We start from the raw sequence: 17,117 nt of genomic DNA, 5'->3' as shown, positions 1-17,117 counted from the left end.
GCATACTTTCACATTCGGAGATTATTATCGTACAAACTTTTACATATCACAAAAAATGATCGCTTCAACAGAATAATGGTCATTTTTGGAACTCGGAAACACGAGTTATGTATGCTCAATTAAAGTTTTTGTTTCTGGAGTATTATGTGAAAACTGACAAAATTCAAGAATACCATATAAACTTTGGGAAACAAATATAGCAAATGATACATAATCATTTTCTTAATATAAACAAACACAAACTCGCAAATCCCGTTTCATTACACATCAACTACTACATCTAATTCAAACTACTCATATGACTATTCACGGAATCTTAGGCAACACCACGATCTAATCTCATTATTATTCATTTACTTAGTTTTGAAAAGTCATTTTATTACAAATCTAAATATCTTAGTATCATATTCTATTTTTTTCATATTCTTTCCCGAAAATCAAAGTGAAAATTTTACAACTTTGACTTTAACTAGCGAATGCGTATGTTAGCTAGTAAATATTGTGTAAATATTTTAGCCATTATTCTCTCCTAATTTAGTGTGATTGTATTTACTAACTTAGGTAAACATATCCCATAATTGTAGCTACAATTAGTTGTACCTGACATTATATATTTGTGAATAATATCAAACCCTAATCAAGGGATTCAATCCTTAACATGGTATCGAGCTAAGGACGAGAATTTCGATCTCCTCCCTCGATTTCCGTGCCTGCCGTCGTCATCAAGCTATTTTTTCGAAAATAGCGAGCCACCATGTCTAAAGATGCCGACGCCTCTTAATCAAATTCCTCAAAATCTCCTCTACTTCCCGTTTTTACGGTTACCAATATCCAAAACAAGGTTCGTGTTCTTGACGGCACGAAAGTTACATATGCATCTTGGGTTCGCCTCTTCAAGTTACATGCTCGTGGTCATGACGTTCTATCCCACATCGATGGGACGCCTGCTCCACCAAAGACCTACGAGTCCTATGCTGCTTGGATCAAAATCGATGCACATGTCTTGCAATGGATTTATGGTACCATGAGTGACGAGCTTCTCCCTCGGATTTTGGAAGATAAGTCCACTGCCCGTGAAGCATGGGTACGGGTAGAGAACATTTTCACAAATAATAAGGGTGCTCGTGCTGCCGCTCTTGAGGCCGAATTTCATTCGCTCCGTCTCGAAGGCATGCCATCACTTGAGGCATATTGTCAACGCCTCCGTGAATTGGCCGGGATGCTTAAAGATGTCGACGCCACCGTCTCCGACCGCCGCCTTGTCATACAACTGGTACGTGGCCTACCCAATGAGTATGACACTATCGCATCGTATATTAATCAAACTATGCCTAGTTTCGAAATTGCTCGTAGTATGCTTGAATTAGAACTCCACCGTAAATCTGGCCGTGATGAGCCTGCCACGGCCTTGGCTGCTCCTGCCGCCCCTTCCTCGACTCGTGGATCGACCGTAACCCTAAGGCCACCCCTGCTCCTCCACGACACAATAATAATAGTAATAGTTCTCATAATAATAATCGGTATCGTCGCAACAATAATAATTCAAATAATAATTATCGTCAAAATAATAGCAACTCCACCTCTGCCCCTCGTTTTCCCTCTGCCACACCCCAAACAACCACGCCTTACCCGTCTCCGTGGGGACAACCACCCTCCTGGCCTACCCCCTGGACCCCACCCTCCTGCCCTTACCAAACCTACCCTGGCTGGACCCCCTGGCCAACCTCAACCCCTTGGCCTCTACCCAATTAAACTCGGAACCAGTCCCGTCGCAATCAAGGCCAAGCTTTTATGCTGGAATCCGAGGCTCCTCGGCCCACGGATTTAAGTCAGGTATTTCAGGCTCTCTCTGTGCAACATCAAGCTGACCCGTGGTACATGGATACGGGTGCGTCATCCCATCTCACGGCCGACCCAGGTATGATTGCTACTCCTATTAATACGAGTAAAATTCGTTCGATTTATGTCGGTAATGGGAATAGCATTCCAGTTTTAGGATCGGGTACCTCTACGTTACCTACAACTTCTGGAACCTTACACTTACATCATGTTTTACATGCTCCCAACATTATTAAAAATTTAATATCGGTCCGACAATTCACCAAGGATAACAATGTTAGTGTCGAATTTGACCCGTTTGGCTTTTCTGTGAAGGAAATTCCGACTGGGAAACTGATCCTGCGGAGTGACAGTAACGGCGAGCTCTATCCCGTGTCAACCAACCCATCCTCAAATCCGTCCAATCCTCCTCAAGTGCTCATTACTCACGGTCAAGACAATTGGCATTCCCGTCTTGGTCATCCAGGGTCATCTATTTTAAGTCTCTTACATTCTCAGCGTCGTATTTTATGTAATAAGACTCATGTTTCTAGTTTATGTCCGTCGTGTCAAATAAGCAAACACAAACGTCTATCTTTTTTTTTATTCTACTTCGCGAACTTTAGCCCCATTTGATATAGTTCATTGTGACTTGTGGACGTCACCAATATTAAGTAAAACTGGTTTCAAATACTACATGGTCTTAATTGATAATTTTTCTCAATTTTTATGGGTTTATCCGCTCAAATTTAAATCCCAAGATTTCGATAAATTCACACAATTTGCCAATTTTGTATTAACCCAATTTCACACAAAAATCAAGTCTTTTCAATGTGATATGGGTCGTGAGTTCGACAATCAATCCTTCACCAATTTTGCCCACAAAAATGGTCTTGTATTTCGCTTCTCATGTCCACAAATTTCCCCACAAAATGGTAAGTCGGAACGAATGATCCGTCGTCTCAATGACATAGTTCTTGTGCTCCTTCAAAATGCTTCTCTACCACCAAATTTATGGGTCGATGCCCTTCACACTGCCACTCACCTACACAACATTCTCCCCACATCCACCCTCAAATTCCATACTCCCACGTCCGTCCTCTATCTAAAGCACCCCTCATATGATCACCTTCGCGTTTTCGGGTGCGCTTGTTACCCCAACATCACCGCCACTCGTCCACATAAACTTGCCCCTCGCTCTCTCAAATGTGTCTTCCTTGGGTACCCTCCCAATCAACGTGGGTACCGTTGTCTTGATATGTCCTCTGGTCGTGTCTATATCTCCCGTCACGTCACTTTTGTAGAAGATGTATTTCCATTTGCGGACGTCCCAAACCCAGCCAATCATTCTTACAAATTCCTTGACCCAACCTCTGATTACCTAAACCCACTCCTTTTCCCCGACCTCCTCCAATCCGGCCCAACTGCTACACCAACCCAACCCGCCAACCCGGACCCTAACCAACAACACCAACCCAATACCCCACCCGCAACCCATGAACCCAACCCTTCCACTCCCAACCCAACCCGCACACCCCCTGTTCAAAATGAACAGACCCCTACTTCCCCACCAACACCACCCTCACCTCCAACCCCCACCTTCCGCCACTCCTTCCCCACCACCACCACCTCCACCACCCCCGCCACAACGACCCGTTATACCCACCCATACCATGTCGACCCACGCCATGTATGGGATCTTTAAGCCCAAAGCCCTTACAGCTACACACTCCATTTCCCCTATTCCTAAATCACCCAAGGCTGCCCTAGACGACCCTAACTGGAAACGTGCTATGACCGACGAATTTACCGCATTAAAGGACAATCATACATGGGACTTGGTCCCTAAACCTAATGATGCATCTATTATTCGCTGTCTTTGGTTGTATCGTCACAAATTTCATGCAGATGGCACATTACAACGCTACAAAGCGCGCCTCGTTGTTAATTGTAAGACACAACAGGTCGGAATTGATTGTGATGAAACTTTTAGCCCGGTTGTCAAACCAACAACGATTCGCACTGTTCTTAGTTTAGCTATATCCAGGTCATGGCCAATCAATCAACTTGATGTTAAAAATGCCTTTTTACATGGTGACTTGGAAGAAATAGTGTATATGCATCAACCACCCGGTTTCGTTGATCCATCTGCCCCTCATTATGTGTGTAAGCTTCGCAAATCTTTATACGGTCTAAAACAGGCACCAAGGGCATGATATCATCGTTTTGCCACGTTCATTTTATCTCAAGGCTTTATTAGTAGTCGCTGTGATCCGTCTCTATTCATCTACAAAACTGCTACTGCTACTGCCTACTTACTTCTTTACGTGGATGACATTATTCTCACTGCCTCTAGTAATGCACTCATTCGGTCCATTATCAACGTGTTGTCTCGCGAATTTGCAATGACTGATCTTGGTAGCCTTCATCATTTTCTTGGAATTAAAGTTACTCGCTCCAAAGATGGTCTTTTTCTCTCGCAAGAACACTATGCTCGTGATATTATCAGTCGAGCTAAAATGAGCTCATGCAAACCGAGCAATACCCCAGTGGAGAAGTCCGTGTTCTTCACGTGCCAGCCGAGTACCAATACGCTGATATTTTCACGAAAGGTCTACCCCAGCATCTCTTTCAACGGTTCTACTCTAGTTTGAGTGTTTGGTCCCCTACCGCTCCAACTGCGGGGGCGTGTTAGCTAGTAAATATTGTGTAAATATTTTAGCCATTATTCTCTCCTAATTTAGTGTGATTGTATTTACTAACTTAGGTAAACATATCCCATAATTGTAGCTACAATTAGTTGTACCTGACATTATATATTTGTGAATAATATCAAACCCTAATCAAGGGATTCAAGCCTTAACAGCGTAGTTTGTATTAGATTGAAGCATGTTATCAGAGGAAGTATGTAATGGCGCGTTAAGTTCGCGCATGGGTATGGGTTTGGAATCAGGAATCATACCATGGTGATATAGATTTGGAATTTGAATCCTCATATCTTGTGTTTGTTTCAATTTTGAGTGGAATGGGTTGAATATAATTAAAATTAAAAAAAATCTAAAATACAACATTAAAAATAATTATTTTTTATATTAAAAAATCATGAAAATGAATATTTGATCAAATAAATATAAAAAAATCCATTTAAAATGTTCCACATAAGGTTTTTTCATGATTTTTGATTTTATTATTTGATATCCATGGGTACCCATAGGTATCAAATAATTAAAGGCCTAATAATGATAAGAGAAGGTAACAAACGAACAACAGTTCAAACTCAGCCAAGAAATACTTTGGTGGTTGGCACTCTTGGCAGTTTGGCACCCCCACACGGCCACACGCTCAAAAAAATAAAACAAAAGTTATCTCTTTGAGAGTCAAACGCGGGTCTACTCTGTGGATCATTCTTGTACATAGCCGATTTTTTTTTCTCTCAAAGCATTTAATTGTCAAAATATCGAAAATCAGAATGAATTTACTCTGTATGTACTTGACTCATAGACGCCAGGATTATTCGAAGAACCCAGCACAACAAATATGTGGCATGCCAGCCCAGTGTGTTCTTATTTCACAAAATCTCATTTGTGACGGCACGTATTCGTCACTTTGGAGTGACGGAGATCATTTTCCCTCACAAATGACCCAAATAGAGGAGAGAGAGAAGCACATGGGGTGCCCCCACCTTGTCCCCCTATCCGTTCCGTTTTGTGAGTGACATTATCCGTCATTGCTCCGACCCGTCTTCAGCAAGACTAATTGTATTTCTTATTTTAGTTACACGTCAAAACTAACCCACCACTAATCTAGTTATCTGCCCTACCAAGGCTTCCTGCCATGACTGTGTTAAAAGGGAGCTAAAATTTCGGCTCTTTTACGGTTACGATATTCCAAACATGTTTGCTGGTTTCAATACTTCAAACATGATAACACTGGTAGTCTACTAATTCCTATATAATACATGCAACAATCAACCTAAAAAACATCATATTCCAAAAACACAAACATAAACATTAAAAGCATTGCATTATTATTATTATTATTATTATTATTATTATTATTATTATTATTATTATTATTGTCTCTGAATACGTACCTTAATAGCGGAAAATAAATCTTTTATATACTATTTAGCCCTACATTATTGACATGCAACCCGGATTATCCGACCCATGGCCCAAATAATCGCACCTACGGTTATTAAACCGTGCCAAGTGTTTATCAACCATAGAGGGATCGACACGAAAAGAACCATAGCCGGGTTACTCTACCAACATCTTTTGAGTATCGGGTTAAACCCGTTTTTGGATAGTAAGAGTATGAGACCCGGTGACAGGTTATTCGACAAAATTGACCGGGCTATCGATAAAAGTCGGGTCGGGGTAGCGGTTTTTTCGCAACGTTATTGTGAATCATATTTTTGTTTGCATGAACTTGCATTAATGATGGAAACTAAAAAGAAAATAGTTCCAATTTTTTGTGACGTAAAACCGTCTGAACTTAAGGTTAAGAATGATGGGACTTGTTCTAATAAAGAACTTAAGAGATTTCAATGGGCTCTTGATGAGGCTAAGTATACCGTTGGATTAACCTTTGATACTTCTTCAGGGTAAGTTTAATATTTTGTTAATGTTACGTAAATTATTACTTCCTTCGTCCTGATCATTAAAGTAAACAAATGATTGGGATGGAGGACTGAAGGAGGGATTATCCCTCATCACATTTCTTAAAAAAATACATTTATTAGTAGAAACTATGGCATGTAGCATGATTGCATTTTTTTTTTCTAATTTTAGATACATATTATTCAATCATTAACATGTCCATTTCATCTTGTGTCATCTAATACCTTATGGCTTATGAACCAATTTGGATCATCTCCAATTAATCATAAATTTTTTAAATGATAAATTATGTCAGCCGACCCCAAATTATTTTAGATTAAGGTTCTGATATTGTTGCTGCTGCATAGTAAAATACTTTTAAAATGTTAAATAAATAATTCGTACAATATGAAAGAGCAAATCAATCTATATCTCTTGCATCTTCATAAATTGCCAAATGTAATTTTCATAAAGTACATTTATATATTATGAACAAATATAATTTTGACATTTATACGTTTGTTTTATTCCATAGGGATTGGTCACAGTTTCTTACAAGTGCAACGGATGCAATACTACAAAGCTTGCTTGAAGTTCAAGAAAACCAACAATACCTTGATAATAATATCAACAACAATAATAATGATCGTATTACAAAATATTTTGATGGTGATTCCACCTAGCTTTCAGAAGTATTTATGCGGAATAAAACTTAACATATACGGAGTATAATTTATGATGAGTTCGATCATAATTATAATTATTTAATTGATTCTTTCATTCAATGTAATATTATTTGATTTCAATTTTTTTTAAACAAAGAATTTAAATTATGCATGTATGTATATTTTGATTCACCGGAATTTAATATTATAAATTCTTTGTTATATTTTGATTTTGTTCTGAAAAAAATCCAGAGCTTGTATGGTTGATAACTTGTATGTAACTGGCCAACTGCGCAGATGTAGTAACTTATGCATGTATGTATCATCGAGTTATTCGAGTATGAATTTGGATCCTCTCCATTACTTTCTCTCCATTACCTCTCTAATACACTCTTATTTTAATATATTTTCTCTTTCCACTCATTTAAACATTACTTTTATGAAATAATTACAACCATTAGATCGTCCCAATATTTAATCCGGACCGTTTAAAAGTAATGGAGGTCCATTTCTTTTTAGGTAATGGAGAGAATCCGGACCGTTCGAGTATACACTACTATATATATGTTACCAGTTTACCTTTGTAGTCTTTTACGTAAATGACTATTTTTAATAAAATATTTATTGAATTAATCATTATCGACTTTTAATTCTCATTCTAGCCATTTTTAATACTTTAGGAGCATAATTAATCTTGACAGTGATAGTTTGGGAATTAACTAAGGTGAAATGGACACTTCGGAAAAAACGGAGTACAAGTAAAAACACTCAATGGTGTGATGAAACGAAGATGTAAGAGAGAGAATATTCTAGAGAAATAAAGTTAGGCATGAGAGAAACCAAAAAAAAACTTTGAACCACCTGAACCTTAAACACACTGAACCACCGTCCTCCCCTGGTTTGGTGACTCCCGTCTCCCACCCACCTTCTGCCCACCCCTCTGGCTCCCTCCTCCACCCCCTCCTTTGATTCTAAGGGCGCACCGCATGATGGTCTCCTCCCTCCACCTACCCCGGTTGGTACCAGACCGACATCAAAAACCCCCTCCCCTTCTCCGATCAACCCACAGCTGCCGGAAACTTCAATCCCACCACCGATCTCTTACAAATCGGCCCTCACTAACTCCCTTCTCAATCAAACCCCCAAAACCCCATCCACCGCCTTCCCCATTTTTACCCATAAACCACCAATCTGCCAAAAACTCCCTGGTCCTTCAATTGATCTACCCCAAAACGTGATTAATTCTATTAATGCTAAATGGGAAAGCACCCTGGTCATCAAACTAACTGGGAAGTCTATTGATTCCGGCCATCTTGCTTCGAGCATCAAGATTCTTTGGAATTGCAAAAGTAAAATCCACCTGATCGGGTTAGGTAAAGGGTTCTACTCATGTAAAATCGGTTCTAATTCTGATCTTACCCATGTTAAAGAGAATGGGCCCTGGTTCCTCTAAGGTCGATCACTATCTCCATGTCCAAGCTTGGGTTCCAAACTTCCAACCGTCGACGACATCGATCACTTCCATCCCAACATGGATTATTTTACTGGAACTCCCAATCGAGTATCACAGGCCCGACATCCTCAAAGCTATCAGTAATTCTATTGGGCATTTCATTAAATTTGATCCTAATGGAATTAATAGAAACAATGCCAGATTCGCCAGGATATCCGTCCATCTTGATCAATCAAAACCGGGCCCTTCAAAAATCAGGTTGGGATCTTTTTGCCAGGAAATTAAGCTGGCTGACAAACAATTGTTCTGTGTCTTGTGTCACGGGTTCTGCAATGGAGTGTGCAATTCTTCCAATGTATCTGTGGCCCCGAACAAGCCTGATGTCACCTTTCAACAATCCACAACAATACAACATCCCCCTGCTGACATTTCTGCTAAGGTTAACAAAAAGAAAGTTGACTCGTCTCTGTCAAACTCTGACTCTTGGACCATGGTTCCTTTAAAGGTTTCCTGTAAGCACACTTTACCCTCCTCCTCTTTTTCTGGTTCGTCCCCAATACCCCATTTTATCCCTTCTAGTGACTGTCTAGTCTCTGACTCTTGCCCCACCACCTTTTCAAAATTTAAATTAAACCTTGATCATCTTTTTAGTTTACCTCCCCTTATTTCCTTTCTCCCCCAACCTGTTCCCTTCTCTTCCCTTTCCTCTCTCCTCACAAAAACAAAACCACTTTCCCAAATCACCTTTACCCACTTTAATGACGACTCCCAAAACACAAACACAATCACCCACAGATCCGTCCTCCCTTCAGAATATGATACTCCTAAAACTACTCATCTCGTCCTTCTACCTCCCACCATCAATCCTCTTCCACCCTCGGCTCCTGACCCGAGATCCGCTAACCCTGATCTTGTACCACCAAGATGCAACCCCCGAGGTTTATTACCAACCCCCACCTCTCACTCTCCCAGAAGCCCCCATAAACGAAATAACTTTCACACTAGAACGTCGCCTCGTCTCGCCTCAAGTAACCGTCCCCAGCCTCCGAGCCATCCCTGCAAACCCGTACAAGCCCCCTCTATTCTGCCCAAACATCTGTCGCATCAACACCCGCCTCCTCTCTGGCTGTCTGGAGCCTGCTCACCTGTCGGACCTATCCGACCTCCCAACCCTTTCGCCGGTACTCTTGTGCTTCCTGAAGTGGTTCCTCAAAGAATGGCACACCTTTCACCCATCCCTAACCATTCCACCCGAGCTCCAGTTTCTAATTGACCCTACTCCCATCTTGCCTCGATTAAGGAGGGTCTTTCTATTGAGCTCAACCTCCAAAAAAGTGATTGCAGCAAGCTTCTCCAATTCGATAGTGAATTTCAGAACCTTATCTTTGATGGCGGAGCTGGATGTAAAAGTCAGCTGGGAGCGAGTCCCGGCTCTGGACCACAGGAAAATCTCCCTGACCCTATGCGGGATCAACCACCAACCCAGTTGTGCTTGCCCAAACCGTGGGCCAGACGGGGCAGAGGAAGAGGTTTGTCCGAGAGCTCCAGACGAGCTAACTAATGCGCCCCTCATGCCTGCAAGTATGAATATTCTTTATTGGAATTGTCGAGGTATCGCAAGACCTTCCTTTCGCACTCATTTATCTTACCTTATCAATGCCCACAATCCCTCCATTGTGATCCTTTCTGAAACTAGAGTGAGTTCTCCTAATTGCTTGTCCATCGTGCGCAAGCTCCCCTTTGATTCAGTTGAGTTGTTGGACCCGGTGGGATTTACGGGTGGTATCATTATTCTCTGGAATGGTGTGAAGACTGCGGTTCCTCTCATCAAAAAAGGCGAGCAGTCCATCAATGTGGTGGTTCAGGTACCCTCGACTAACTTCAATTTTTTACTTACTGTTGTTTATGGTAGCCCTAAATTCAGACTTAGACGCAACCTCTGGACTGATCTTTTAAACCTCTCTGCCACTATCCATCTCCCCTGGGTGTGCATTGGGGATTTCAATGAAGTTTGTAGTAGTACTGAAAAGCTTGGGGGTCGCGGTATAAAACAAAATAGAGTTAACCTCTTTAACCCTACTATGGATTTGTGCAACCTTACTGACATTGGGTTCTCTGGACCGAATTTTACCTGGACCAATAAACGCCGTGTTAATCCCATCCTTGAGCGTCTTGACCGGGTTTGGGTCAATCAGTCATGGCTAGACCAGTACCCCAATTCCCATAACCTCCACCTGACTAGACTGTCCTCTGATCATTGTCCCATCATCCTCAATACTTCCCTCACTACTCCTCCCGTGACTAGAACTTTTAAGTTTGAAAATTTCTGGATGTCTGACCCATCTTTTCTCCCTCTGGTCTCTCATATTTGGCCCTCCTTAACTGAGTGTGTCCCCTCTAAACACTATAATCTCAGCCTCACCTTGACTGACTGGGCGGCCTTGACTTTTGGTACCCTTCCTAAGTTGAAACGGACCCTTAACTCTCGTCTTTTAGGGGTCCAGAGAGAACTTTGCAACCATCCAAATTCCGAATTTTTTCTTAATCTCAATTACTCCCTCACCCGTGACCTTGACCGCGTCCTCGACTTTGAGCACCTTTACTGGAAGGACCGAGCTCACTTATACTGGCTCACTAATGGAGACCGCAATACTTCCTTTTTCCAGAAATCTTTCGTCCTCCGTAGGAGCTTTAACCGTATTCTTTCTTTAACTAATGACGTCGGTATGGTCATCACGGGTCATGAGGCCCTTAACTCCCACATCACCAACTTCTTCAAAAATCTCTATAACACAAGTAAAGACACTGTTCATCTTCTCCCCCCTCCCTCGTACCCACACATGGGATCCTCCCCTATCACTACCTATACGATCCCCTGCGTTGATGAGATCCGTCTTGCCCTCTTCTCTTTGGGCTCCAACAAAGCCCCGGGCCCTGACGGATATCACGCTGGCTTCTACAAAAGATGTTGGTATGTCATCAAATCCGACATCGCCTCATTCATCCAACAAATCTTCATTTCCAAATCTATCCCTGCTTCCATAAACAAGACCGCCATCTCTCTCATTCCCAAAATTACTTCACCCCAAGCCATTTCTAACTTTCGACCCATTAGCCTCTGCAACACTTCTTATAAGATTGTCACAAAAATCATTGTCAACCGTCTCAAGCCCCATATGCATAATATTATCTCCCCTAACCAGGGTAGCTTTATCCCCGGAAGAGGTACCGATACCAACTACATCATTGCTTTTGAGATTCTCCATTCAATGCATTTCTCCAAGAGTAAGCTGGGCTGGTTTGCTCTCAAGCTCGATCTTGAAAAAGCCTTTGATAGACTTGAGTGGGACTTTATCAGAACCTGCCTCTTTTCTGTCAATATCGATCCCGAAACCATTGATCTCATTATGAGCCGCATCTCCTCTACTTCAGCCCATGTTAACCTTAATGGCTCCCCTCTTGAAAGTTTCCTCCCCTCACGGGGAATCAGACAGGGAGACCCCCTTTCTCCCTACCTCTTCACCATTTGCATGGAGGCCCTCTCTAACCTCATTCATCAATCTTGCTGCGATAACGAGTGGTCCCCCTTCCCTCTTAGGAAAGGTGGCGCCTCCTTCTCCCACCTTCTCTTCGCTGATGACATTCTTGTCTTTGGGAGAACCTCAGACAAGAATCTATGTGCCCTTCAGGACACCATCATCTCCTTCTTCTCTAACTCTGGTCAGAAGATCAATTGCCTTAAGAGTAAAATCATATTTTCCAAGAATACCCCTCTCTCTGAGATTACTCTTTTCGAAAATGCTCTTGGCATCAAAAGAGATAGCAACCTCGGTACCTACTTAGGGTTCCCGCTCATGGGAAAAAAGCCTAAGAGATCCGACCTCACCTTTATTGTTAATAACTTACATGCTAAACTTGCTAGCTGGAATCTGCCTTATCAAATCCACCCTCAATGCCATCCCTGCCTATACTATGCAATGCATCCGACTTCCCTCCTCTATCCTTCATGACACTGATAGGGTCACTAGGAACTTCCTTTGGTCCAGTGAGTCTGCTAATTAACAAACTTCATCTTGCCAACTGGGACGTTGTCACACTTCCCCTCACTTTGGGAGGCCTCGGCCTCAAGGCTTCTAAACCACTCAATGACGCCCTCTCCATGAAGCTAAGTTGGAAACTCCTTCTTGATAGATCGTCTTTTTGTTCCAAAGCTATGCACAGTAAATACTTTTCACCCCCCCCCCCCCGGTCCTTCTCTTTTGGTTCTCACATCTGGAGAAATGTTGGAATCGGGTGGGCCACCCTCAAAAACCACCTCTCCTGGTCAATTGGGGATGGCTCTTCCATCCGTCTTTGGGATGATAATTGGCTCGGCCTGGGCACCCTGAGAAGCGCCATTTCAGGCCCGATTTCCCTCCCTTCTTCTGTGGCCATGGTGAGCTCTATTATCTCTGATGGAGGGTGGCCCCTTGATTCCCTTGACTTTGTCCTTTCGGATAATATCACGCTCCTTATCTCTGCCATCCCCTCTTATCCTCGACCTGACATTCTCACCACCTCTCTTGCCCCTAAAGGTAAGTTCTCTATCAGTGAAGCCTATCACTCCCTCTCGGTCCCCGCCCACTCTCTGTCCCCCTTTGCCACATATATGATGTGGCTTTGGAATCTTCATTCTTCTCCCCGTATCAAAGTTTTTCTTTGGCTGGTTGGTGGGACAAAATCCCTCATAAAGCCTCCCTTTTCTCTAGAAATATCCTCCACTGCCAATCTTGGACCCTCTGCCTTAATCCCTCTCTTTCTGAGTCCTCTTTTCACGCTCTCCGTGATTGTAGTTTTGCCTCTAGTGTCTGGGCTCGCCTAGACCCTAACTTTGATTTCACCACCACTGACCTTAAGCGCTGGATCTTTGATAATTGTACTTCTAGCCGCCCCCATTGGAACACTCTCTTCTCCTTTTTTATCTGGCGCATCTGTCTTAAACAATGTGACCTTATTTTTTCTCCGCTCACCCCCTTGCCCCTGACCACCTTCTGTAACTCCGTCTTTTCTCAGGCCTTTGCCTGGATCTCTGCTTATGACCGCTCCCTTGCTGCCCCTTTGTCTACCACCTCACCCGATGCCTGTTGCTATCCTGTTAGCTGGGCCCTTCCACGTCGTCACTGGCTAAAAACCAATGTTGACGCGGCCTTATCTCCCTCCTCCTCCTCTGCTAGCTTAGGGTGTGTCACTAGAGATTGGACTGGTACGTGGGTCTTGGGTTGGTCTTCCCGCCTGTTTTCCCCCAACCCGTTTCTTTGCGAGTTCCTGGCCATTCGTGATGGGATTAGACGGTCTAGTGATCTTGGGCTTGATGTTTTGATTGCATCTGATTGTTTGGACGCCGTTTCCTCTATTTTACGGAATGATGCCCCTTGTGGCCCCTTTGCTAACATTATCCTTGAGTGTAGGGTACTTTTGCAGGATTCACCCCGGTTGAAGCTGGGTTTTGAGAGAAGATCGGCCAACCGTGTTACAGACTCCATCGCCCGATTTTCTCTTCTCGATACTAGCCCTTCCATGGGATGTTTTGAGTGAGACTGCGCTCCCTACTTTTTATCCGAACTTTGTATTTCTGACATTGTTTTGGCATTTACGCCACTCCCCCCCCCCCCCCCCCCCTCCCCCCCGTGTAACATGGACACTTCGGTAAAATCTAGACAATATCAAACTTAGCTTTCCATGCTGCATAATATTTATCATTAATTCGATTTTTTTTAAGGGGAATTCGTGGATATTTAAATACGTATACTTTTTTCTTATATATTTATATTTACTTCTCTTACTTTAATAACTTTTTATAATTTTTTCCTTAAAATATAAGTTACTGTGAATGTGAAAAAAGCAAAAAAACTGTCATTTTATGCGGAAATAAAAAAATAAATGTGGTTGTACTTTTGTGTTCCAATTGTCGTTTTATTTACAATTCTTATACCATGCACCCAAGAGTATGGTGCATGGTACTCCCATAAGTTTTTTTTAGTTGTAATGTAATTAGTGGGGTAGTTATTAAAAGGTGCATATATATTTAAAATGACTTTATTTTTAATCTAACTATCAATTTTAAAAAACAAAAAATCACTAATGTTCATGATATTTTTACTCAATAAAAAAAGATCATATTTGCTATATTTTGAAACTCGTTTATAATATTTAAATATATATTCACAAAATTTAAGTGACATATTCACATGTTAAATTGTGTGAATATGTATATTTTGTTAAATGAATATCTGTGAGTAACTCAATAAAATGTTTGTTGTTCTTATGAACAAGTAATTTGTGAACATGTCTGTTATATTGTTTGAATATCTATATTAGTTGTGTGAGTATGTGAGTTTTACTTTGTGAATATAATTTTTAATCTATGTGAATATGCTAGTTATGTAATATGAATATCTGATGAGTACATTAATTACGTGATGTGAATATCTCATTGTTATGAATATGTCAATTATTTGATGTGAATATGTGAGTAAAATCAAAATAAACACCAAAATATATCAAAGGTGATCTCTATTTATAGAGGAACGAAAATTATAAATTGTAGTACAAATTTTTATATTTTTCAAATGTATCAAATTTAAATTTTAAAGGTTTTAAGTTTTGATTTTATGGTTTTCCAATAACTAAATGGTGAGAGTATCCTACTCCCTACTCATGGGAGTAGGATATAATTTACCTTTTATTTAAACATCTCAATATTTGATCGTAACAATTTCATCACGTTGCTTATAATTTATTTATTTATTTATTTTCCCTTTTGAATTTGGAAAAAAAAAATACGATATTGTTGAAAAAAAAATTGAGATCAAAGATTTCATATAGTTATTTTCAAGAAATCATCTCAATCAAAAGCTTAAACTGATGGCTGAAGTATTAAAATCGATTTAGTGTGGATGCAATAACTATAGGGAGGTTGTGAGATTTGAACCCGTGACCTTTTAATCACATGCTCTGATATCATGTCAAAAAACCATCTCAACCAAAATTTTAAGTTGATGGTTGGTGTCTCAAGATCGATTTTATACCCTATTTATAAGCAAAGACGAAGCTTGGTACAAATTCTACCGGGGCCGAATAAACATCAATCTTACATATATTTCGAATTATAGTTATTTCTTTATTTTTTTTAAAATAGTGTGTATTATATTTTTTTTCAGAAAAATTTGCTCGGATCATCAAGGTCTAGTCGGCTTGTACTTTAAGTCTTTAACTTCATCTCTGGTTATAAGCCTTTACCTTTGAGGATTGCGTTTGTAATATCTAAACATTTTGTGTTGCACACTTGCACATTATTGGGTTGTTAGATGATCAATTAACCATGCATAGAAATGTATATAATAAATAATTATAAAAGATATCAGTTCAATTAATTTAAAAAATTATTGGACATAGTCATATATAAGTGTGAGATTTATAACAAGAGAAGTAAATTGAAAAGAAAAGATATAGCTATTTCAATATCAATGTGATGATGAGTAATATATACATACTAATTATCATCATAAGAAATTATAATGGTATTTTCTAGAGTTTTTATACCAAATTAGCCACTTTATACAAAGTATTTCGCGAAATAAGCTAAAATTTTGAGAATCAAAATTTGAAAATGGTTAGTTAATGAAAACATTAATAAAAAATGCTCATTTTAATAAAATACTCTACAAAAGACGACAATCTATTTATGTTATTTTGCATGCAAAAATTCGTATGTTCTTCATTTAGTTATAGAACTATAAACTCGGCTTATAATTATAGTTTTTTCAATATAATTTTTGATTATTTGTGTGATACCCTCCTGTTATTTTGAATTTTACATGGTACCCTGTGATATTGTATACAGAAAAGTCACTATCTCTCCTAAACTTAGTAAACAGTTCTTAAAATACTCGAAGTACCACTACTAGAAAACAACTCATGTACGAATGTACGATTAATTTTGTTAATTGATCTAAATATGATTATCGTCAAAAAAATAAACTAAAATGTATATAAACTAAACTTTAAAATAGGAACCAAAGTTGGCTGGTGTGAGCAGTGGCGTATCCAGGATTTGAGTAAAGGGGGGGCACAGTAAGAAAAAAAAAATTTACGGACAACATTTATACATTAAAATTCAAATATCGTCTTTTTTTTTCTTTTTTTTTTTTGTCACGTGAGGGCACGTGCCCTCACTTCCCCCCCCCAAATCCGCCCCTGGGTGTGAGTGGTAAGGGCTCACATCTCTTAAACAAGCGGTCAGGGGTTCGATTAAATTGTCTTCAGTACCACGAAGGAGATTGTCCCAGCTGTCGGTAGGGGATACTCCTGGTCAATACTTTAAAATAGGTGGAATATAACATTTTGAATAATTTAACATTATTCAATAAGTTTAGGAATATTAAGATCGAACAATACCCTACTCCCTTCATTCAACTCCACTTTGCAACTTTCTATTTTACGCACTATTCACAAGCGGACATTCAACTTCAATTTTCTCTCGATACATAAGTGAAAATATATTAATGTGAGATCTTATTTGATTCGTCTTTAAGAGTACAT

At 40.2% G+C, this 17,117-nt stretch overlaps 2 protein-coding genes across 4 annotated transcripts; both read left to right on the top strand.

Moving 5' to 3' along the window:
- The first annotated feature begins 1,024 nt into the window (after positions 1–1,024).
- Positions 1,025–2,189, top strand: LOC141589676 (uncharacterized). Its single transcript, XM_074410308.1, has 2 exons — positions 1,025–1,439; positions 2,155–2,189. The coding sequence occupies exons 1-2, from the start codon at positions 1,025–1,027 to the stop codon at positions 2,187–2,189; spliced, it is 450 nt and encodes a 149-aa protein (XP_074266409.1).
- A 5,659-nt stretch (positions 2,190–7,848) lies between these two features.
- Positions 7,849–15,898, top strand: LOC141591623 (uncharacterized). Of its 3 annotated transcripts, none has more exons than XM_074412015.1 (3): positions 7,852–10,402; positions 13,998–14,107; positions 15,737–15,898. In XM_074412015.1, exons 1-3 carry the CDS (start codon positions 9,296–9,298, stop codon positions 15,819–15,821), a joined length of 1,302 nt encoding a protein of 433 aa, XP_074268116.1. In that variant the 5' UTR covers positions 7,852–9,295; the 3' UTR covers positions 15,822–15,898. The 3 variants fall into 3 exon arrangements, 1 of the variants encoding a protein (XP_074268116.1); XR_012520942.1 differs by having other exon boundaries at positions 7,853–10,402; positions 13,985–14,107; XR_012520941.1 differs by lacking the exon at positions 15,737–15,898 and having other exon boundaries at positions 7,849–10,402; positions 13,985–14,107.
- Positions 15,899–17,117: the final 1,219 nt, after the last annotated feature.

Source organism: Silene latifolia, chromosome 7, assembly GCF_048544455.1.
Source record: "Silene latifolia isolate original U9 population chromosome 7, ASM4854445v1, whole genome shotgun sequence".
NCBI classification, from domain to species: domain Eukaryota; kingdom Viridiplantae; phylum Streptophyta; class Magnoliopsida; order Caryophyllales; family Caryophyllaceae; genus Silene; species Silene latifolia.
This window is presented reverse-complemented; position numbering and strand designations above follow the sequence as displayed.

Excerpts from the sequence above, each read along its gene's own strand:
- LOC141591623 (XM_074412015.1), top strand. The coding sequence starts at position 9,296 with ATGACGACTCCCAAAACACAAACACAATCACCCACAGATCCGTCCTCC. Across the intron at positions 10,403-13,997 it reads CCATCAATGTGGTGGTTCAG|GATTCACCCCGGTTGAAGCT; the intron begins GTACCCTCGACT and ends GTACTTTTGCAG. Across the intron at positions 14,108-15,736 it reads CCTTCCATGGGATGTTTTGA|AAAAATTTGCTCGGATCATC; the intron begins GTGAGACTGCGC and ends ATTTTTTTTCAG.
- LOC141589676 (XM_074410308.1), top strand. The coding sequence starts at position 1,025 with ATGAGTGACGAGCTTCTCCCTCGGATTTTGGAAGATAAGTCCACTGCC. Across the intron at positions 1,440-2,154 it reads TGCCGCCCCTTCCTCGACTC|GAAATTCCGACTGGGAAACT; the intron begins GTGGATCGACCG and ends TTTTCTGTGAAG.